Consider the following 8,057-nt stretch of genomic DNA (forward strand, 5'->3'; position numbering starts at 1 on the left):
ATAATTTCTGCACTTGGGTTGTTTTTTTTCTAAGAACACTTAAGTATTCGCTTCTAAATTCCCATTTCACAATCTTACTTGCTCCTGCTTTCTCTGTTTATTTCCCTCTGTCTGTCCGGACTGCCCCCTCTCTCCCCCCGACCCCGTTCCAGGTTACAGTACAGCCTCGATGTTGCAGACAGGCTGGCTGATGAACATGTACTCATCGGGTTGTATGTCAACATGCTGCAGAGCAACCCCACACGGTTAGTGCAGGTTTGGCACTTTGGGGAACCCAGGAAAGGGACGTTGGTCGGCCAAATGCTCTCACTGTTTCCTCCTGGCTACAAGCTGAAGCAGCTCTTTATGAGCACTAACCTAAAGGGAATGCTTATGAATACGGGGTATGTCCCCACAAAGTTGGCGGATTGTGGCAATTGCTGTTATTCTCTCTAGTGATGTTAAGTAGAAAGGTATTGCAAAAAATTGCTTAGTTAAGAATGGCTGTACAAATGGATTTGGGATACCATGCTCTGGTCAGTGCAGGACTTGGTGATGGTACAGAAATCTTCATACAACGATGACTAACAAGTCCGTGTTTTCAAAGTAATAATTTTTGAGGTGATATATAATTTGTAGCTTCACACCTTACCTTGAAAGTAAGAAGTAGTAATAGTATGTAAACGATGACAATAATGATAATAGGAATTTGCTTATTAGCCTAATGAAGGAAGGAGTTCATTTCAACTTTTACATATATCGGGCCTTGTTTTTAAATCTGCCTGATTTCTGCATTGTTTGAATCTTACATATAAATTTGCCCTTATCTTTCATTCAGACTCAAGTATGACAGGTTTTTAAATGCATGTCTTGAACATAGCTTATTATTTCTGCTGGAGTGAATACGGAGCTTTGTCTACTAAACCCGTCTGCTGTCCCAGCACTTGCGGATGGCGGCATCGCAGCAGGCCACCCCAGGGAGGGGAAATGCTGGCTCGCCTCTCCACGTGCAACAAAATTCTAGCGTTTGCAGCCCTGTACCAGCAAGATGGTGAGCGGTGTAGTATATCACCCTAGAAAATGTGGCGCTGAACAGAATGTACAGTGTTTCTAACAAAACTGTGCTCATGAGGTTTCTTTCGCTCATAATGAATCCTGTGGTTTCCCATACTGCTATTGCAGAATATTTCCCAGGTTAGGAGAAACTCTTCATTTACTCTTATATGTAGATAAGGCAACTTCTTTTGGGAGGGTGAATGCAATGGTTCTCTGCAGTCTTACAAAACTCACTTCTGTGTGTAGCTCCAGTTGAAAATTTGCCATGAAGCTGTGGCCATTGGAGAAAAGAGTCTGCCTTCGTTGGTCTGGATCTGCTTCTCTACTCTGCATCCCACTGGAATGTGCCAGTGGGGAAAAAAAAGGCAAACTGTTTTTTACTGAGGAAAATGAAAACCATTTCTTCAAAACAAAAACATTTCGAAGGGGAATTTCATTCCTGGAGCAGCACTTCCAGAAAGCAGGCTTATTGAGCAATATTTACACCGTGACTGTGAAAACAAGCTGTTGGGGGCATGTGTTTAGACCAGTCATTGCCCACCCGTAATTGAAGAGGACAGGAGTACGCTACCACTCAGTTCAGTTTGACAGGGAGAAGGAAATGTGGCCCTGCCTACCACGAGTGACTTACTTGATACAGTTGTTCAAGAGGCCAGCAAAGGCTGGACCTGGTTTAGTCATTTTTGGTGCTAGGCTACTGATGCTATCTCTGTAAGTCATTTAGCTTCAGGGAGGACCACCAGTTAGATCCCCTTGTGAGTGCTTAGCCTCATCTTTACCATCTTCATCCTCTAAATATTATCCAGTATATTCCAACGTGTTCCTTCAAGCTTCTGAGCCAACCTCACTAAGTCATAGTACCTTTGTATCCAAATACGCGCATACAAATTATGTGCCATAACATCCTTCAAATTGAATGTTTTTGAGGGATGAATGGAGAGTGAGTGATAATGGCCTTAATTGTTTAAATAACTGATGCAAAGTGTATTACATAACATCTGATTACTGACATTAAATCAATGCAGTCACAGCATCCTCAACAAGAAACAATCTCAGTTGTTTATTAAATTTGATTTTGACAGATGTAACTGAGAGGGACAGCAGTCTTAGTCATGCATCAAACCATGTTGCATTGCCATTTTCTGCTTTGCTGCAATGAGACTGGTAGTAGAGAAAGTGAATGGTTCTATTGTGGTAAAGACAACAAGAACAGAGTGTTGCCATCCTGAAGCTCCTGTATGAAGCCAGTTTCCAGGAGGCTGAGGTGAGGTAGGTGAAGCCTCTGCAGGAGGCTCAGCTGCTGCATCTCATATAGCCTGGGGAGGCATCTTCAGGCAAAGGTGAACTCCTCCTGCCCGTGCCCCAAAGTGGCCGGATGCAATTTGCTCAAAACCCACAGAGCTGTGTTAGGATGGTGCTGAGCGCAAGTTACTTCACTGTGCAGCTCAACAAGATTTGGTCACTTGAGTAAAGCGTGTAGTTATCCGTAATCAGGTAGCTTCTGATTTAGGGGAGGCTGCAGCTAGCCAGCTCAGCGGTTGTATCTGCCTGCAAAATACCACGTGTACATACCCATATGTGCCATCACGTATTTTCAAGTGCTACTGGCAGCCAAAGATGAAAAGAGGAATGATTGTAGCTGGACTTTCATCTGAAAGAAAAACCTACAGAAATACTTTGTGAGCATAATACATGGCATTATCTTGAGAGCTATATGGTAGCATTTCAAAGCAAAACAAGGGGTTTTTTGTAGATATTGAGTCAGGCTGATTTATAGTAGCTAATGATCAGTCCAATATAGCCCAGTATATCTTTTTTCCTGTTTTAAGTGTAGTTAGTATTTATATTTGGGGTTTTTTAAATTGATTTAACTGATTTCCACTGCTTATCTTTATTTTTTATCTGCAGTTATTTGATACCACAACTAGAAGTATAAGTTTTCCTTTCCATCCCTCACAGGCTAATAAGCTACTTGAGGACTATTTAGACTCCAGCGCTCCAGGGCAAATTAAGAAACAAGAGAAAAGACTTAATTCATTATTTATAGTAACTGTATCCCTTAACTGTATCCCCTAAAAGTATCCCTTAGCCAGATATTTTGGTTAGTTTTATCGTAAAGTGTGTTTTAGCATGTAAAACCAATACTTGGTATTTAATTTAGTTCATCTTTAGTGTCTGATTCTAAAAAAAGAACTTTTAACTGCAAATAGTTTTCCTTTTTGTTCATATAAGTTAGAGACATTACCTAGTCTTGAATATTAATATTTTAGTCTTTTTCTTTTCAGGTGCAGAAGAAAATAAGATAAAATATATTATAAGGAGGAGGTTATTTTTGTTCCATAGAAAGTTACTTTCTGATTTTTTTATGTTATACTGTGTAGTACTGTGGTGAGTCATACTTCTGTACTATAAAAGTGCCATGCTATTCTATGGTATTTTTAAAAATGTTTATTAAGGAGGTGTGCACAACAACTAGCTGTAGCTAGGAAGGTTGGTCAAACCTTCCCTAGAAAGAGGAAAAACATTCAGAGACCCACTGATTACGGAGGAAATGTATAGACACTTGGCTCCCTTGAACGGAGTTAGTTTTCATGATTATATGCACATACCTTAGTGGTATTAACATTTTGGTGGTAAAATCTTGGTGATTCTAAAGTAAATGGCAAATTAACAATAGCAGAGGGCTCAGATGATGTGTCTCAGTTTAAAGTGCCTTAAAACAAGGACAATTTTGAAAGTGTCACAGATAAACAATCCTAAGATTACATTTGGTGGCTTGCTGTTAGGACATTGTTCTTAGAGCCCTGAGGCTTAGAAACGTACCCTTTAATTTGTCAGTATTTTCTATAGTAAATTATTTATTAAGTGAAGGTTTGTAGAACAAGAGCATGTCATGAAGACCACACTGATACCTCTATTGCAAAAATTTCACAAGAGACTGGCATTTCTGAGACTTTTCTAGCCAGTGGTGACATAATTTTAAGACCATCACCTATTGCAGGGTGCCTACTGCAGAACAGGCTGATTTGACACATCTAGAGGCTGAGAAATAGCAAAGATCCTGCGGTGTCACTCCTCTGTTCACAGGCTATCATAGTTTTCATCCTTTGCCTGGAGTTTTGAGATCCTTTTTTTCATGGATCTCCTTTAGACTGTGGAATATTACACAGATCAACTAAAGCCTAAAAAAAAAGTTCTATTGTACAGGTAGTAAGATTGGATATTCACTCTGCATCTGAATGAAAATAATTCTGCCAGACCAATTATTGCTAATAATTATAAAGTCTTTAAAGAAAGGGTCACTAATGGAGAAGCAGTATTAAAACCATTGTTTAACTTTTTTAGAAAATAAGGAGCAGCAGGATATTTGTATGCAAAATGTTCATTTTCTTTCAAAAGGATGCCTGAATCGTTCTCTTGAGGGTCCCAAATTCTGCACACATATTCATAATATGTTAAAGCTTGTGTGTATTTCACTGCATCATTGTCCATGAAGTTGCTGAAGTAAAACAGAAGTGAATTACGGCAAATCAGAACTCTGAGACATAAAAGTCTTGGCAGTCGAGGCTAATGCTGCTGTGCATACCTCTGCACTTAATGATCACATAAATAGATACATTCCAGAATTAAATTTATCTCGGACATTGAAATTTAATTTACAAAGCTTTGGGGACAGTGATCTGTGGCATTCATAGACCAAATTTGGCATGCTGCTACATCTATTTTATGACATCCACCTACACATAAATATATATCAAAGACATTAAATAGCAAGTAAGAATCAAAAAGCTGCAGTGGCTTTGTTCATTCAGTAAAGTCATTGTCTCAGGGGTTAACTCACATCTCAGAACTATGTTGCAGATTGTGTTATGCCAACAAGTGGAACCATAATCCATTATTTTTCCAGGATGGATAATATGGTTGCGCATTGCTGTAAAAAGGAGTATTGATGCTCAATGCTTGCTGCTTTCATAGCCATCTGCTAGGATGTGATGTTTTAGTCATTATGGAAAAATTAAAAATTAATTATACTGTCATCAAAGTAACCCTTATTACCTGGTTTGCATAATTTCATGTGTCTGCAAGAGTTGCTTCCCCCTTTCTTTCTCTGGATGACATATCAGGACGGTAAGCATGAGTATGTAAGAAGCAGAACTGTATAAATTTAGAAAAATACCTTTAGCTTGGGTCTTTTCAGAAAGTAAATCAGTTATCCCACAAGAATCTGAGTGAGCATAGAATTAAGCTACATATATGTAACAAAATAAGTTAAACATAACCAAAACCAAAAAGTCAGTGTTCATCGACCACCAGAAGCTTAGCTTACACAGAACCCCTCTGGGTCTGAATCTTCATAGCTTTACTGTTTTTCTAAACTTCATGTTGTGGGCTCCCAGGTTATTGTCAGAATGAGAGAAAAATGGTGTTTGTCTCTTTTCCCTTACCTCAGCAAGCCATAAAAAATCCACATGACTCCCAGCTTTAGTTTAATGATCAATGGATATCAACCACTACTCGTCTTTCAAACATAACTTCTAAATCTCGGTGGACTTAATCAAGCCAACCAAAAGATGCACATTGTAGTTCCCTGAGGTACCTCAGGATATGAACTCACTGAGAAATTTTGGAGAAATATTTCCTTTTGCTTTTAAAGATGCCGATTCTTCAAAAGCAGAACTTTTTGCGCAAGTGCCATTTTCATCTGGAAGGCTTTTCAAGTTTAAGATACGATTTCTGGCAAAAATCAGAAGATTACCGTGCCCAAAATAACCCTTGTTTTGTGCACTCTTTTGAAACATGAAGCTCATTCGCCAGCAACCAGTTGCATGCCCTGAAGAGCCCATTGGTAGGGAGGCGTGTGCCTGTCGCCCTTCAGCCAAAACATCAGACAGTTGCCAAGGGATAAGAAAAGAGGTCAGACTTACTTCTGTCTGGGATAGTCTGCAGGCTGTCTTGTATTCCACACAGCAAAGCATTCTTCTCACCTCTTCTTAGGGGCTTCATTTTTTTTCTCTTGTATATACTAAAAGTAATGCAATATAGGAGTCTAAATCCCGGGATTATCTGGGGGCAACTAAGTCCTCTTCAGATTTCATTTGTTGTCAGTTTATTAGTTTTGTTGGTTCTCTGCAAACTTCTAAATGTTTAGAAATAGTAAAAGTTCTCACTATATTACCTTTTTCCTCCTCATCTGACTAAATAATAGCCTCCATTTAAAATAAGGACAGCTGGCAAGGCATTAACTTGAAATAAATATTTGCCTTTGATATTCTTAGGGGGAAAAAAATGTAATAAGATGCAATATTTTAAAGGAATTCAGAATATTTGCTGTTTAGTTCTTACACTTCCTGAGTAATTTTTATGGAGATTCTGCGCATGTGACCGAAGCTCTTCATAGTTGGTGCCGGTAGACTCCTGCATCTTGGCAGCAGGATTTGGCTCCAAGTTAAAGTGAGTCCAAGTCTGGGATCAGTGGTGATATATAAGGAATAAGTTGCAATATTTTAAAGGAATTCAGCATATTTGCTGTTTAGTTCTTACACTTTCTGATCACCATTATGTGATTCTCTGAAATCTTACTCCCAACTATCAAGAAACCAAGAATAAAAGAGAAAGTCTGATTATAAATTCCTAGATCAGTGGTTCCAAACTGTGGTCCATGAGGCCTTGGTAAGTGCCCTGCAAAATTGTCTTAAATATTGTTTTCTGTTGCAAATCTGACAAAGTTTCTGAAGTTTTTCTCAACAAACACTGAGGTTCCTGCTAACGCACTGTCCAAAAAGTAATCAATCTTCTAGGTGATACATCAAAGCTGAGAAGTAAAAACAAATGCTGACTGGTGGCCCTAACCACCTCCCACCCCTTTTTGGACAGAGCAGCCTGCGAGTTGCATCTTACATGGCCCTGGCCAGGGGTTGCAGACTGCTGCTGTTTCCCCCTAAGGGAAAGTGCTGCCTGGCCCCTAGAGCTGATCCTTCCAGGGAAATTACCCTCCCAGTTCTCACCTTTGCTCAGTTAACATCTGCCATTGTTAATTTGGCGACATTTTGCTTCTAAATTCTGTAATGAGAGTGTATGAGTGGACAGTGTGACAGAGCAATGGTCTTTTTTACTGTGTATTAACATGTCTTCCCTCCTTCCCCTCCAACCCTGAGCAGCGTGCTTGACAGCGCAAGTCGCCTGGATGAAGAGCATAAGCTGATCGCCAGGTATGCAGCAAGGCTGGCAGCAGAAACTTCTTCATCAGTAAGTGTTTTAATTAAAGGAAGGTACTTTCCCTCTGTTGTGTTCCAGGGGCTTGGCAAGATCAGGGAAATTACATCTGACAGTCTTAATGATTAATGGATTATTTTTCCCTATCCTTTTCATCAGATGCTGTTATGCTTTAGTAATAACACTTTTATGCAGTCCATTTAAACCAAAGAATCCAGATACTAATGCATATAATCTATACGCTAATGCAATGGTATTTAAACAATTACAGCAAAGGGAATCTGACATCTTGAACTCGGGAAAGACTAGAAAATATTGTCTGGACTAGCTTTGGTTAAAGGTTAATAATTTACTGCAGTGGAAAAATGGGTTGGTGAATCCATTTTACTCTTTAGTTCAAGTATCACGGCCACTAGGGCCCTAAGTGCTGAGGATTTTAAAGAATGATCTTCAGCAGGATGACTGTAATTACCCCCTGCATTAGCCCCAGCTCCCATTTTCATTTCAGAGCAATGATTATTCTGCTCTATGTATCCCAAGATAGAAGGTGATGACAGGCTAAAACCTCACTAACTGTATTCAGGAATAAGAGAGAATGAAGCAGGAACCTAATCGAAGTGTATAAAATCTTAAATGGCACAAATAAGGTCAGCCTAGTTACTTTTTTTCCATCTCAGCACATTTGATAGAACAAGGGGCTATAAATGATGGTTAAGTGAAAAGCAGCCAGTCCAGAGTGCCAGGAAGCATATTTTCACACTGAGATTTACACTGCGGGGTCAATTGAAAGGGCGAAATCAGGCACCGCT

At 39.5% G+C, this 8,057-nt stretch overlaps 1 protein-coding gene across 1 annotated transcript in view; it reads left to right on the top strand.

The window, feature by feature from the left end:
* DTNA (dystrobrevin, alpha) overlaps positions 1 to 8,057 on the top strand; it is a 61,460-nt gene that overhangs the window by 24,559 nt on the left and 28,844 nt on the right. Inside the window, exons 9-10 of the mRNA XM_009583109.1 lie at positions 153 to 245; positions 7,194 to 7,281. Coding sequence (XP_009581404.1) covers positions 153 to 245; positions 7,194 to 7,281 — 181 coding nt within the window. The remainder of the gene's footprint in view (positions 1 to 152; positions 246 to 7,193; positions 7,282 to 8,057) is intronic.

This window comes from Fulmarus glacialis, unplaced genomic scaffold (assembly GCF_000690835.1).
Source record: "Fulmarus glacialis isolate BGI_N327 unplaced genomic scaffold, ASM69083v1 scaffold1608, whole genome shotgun sequence".
In the NCBI taxonomy this organism is placed as follows: domain Eukaryota; kingdom Metazoa; phylum Chordata; class Aves; order Procellariiformes; family Procellariidae; genus Fulmarus; species Fulmarus glacialis.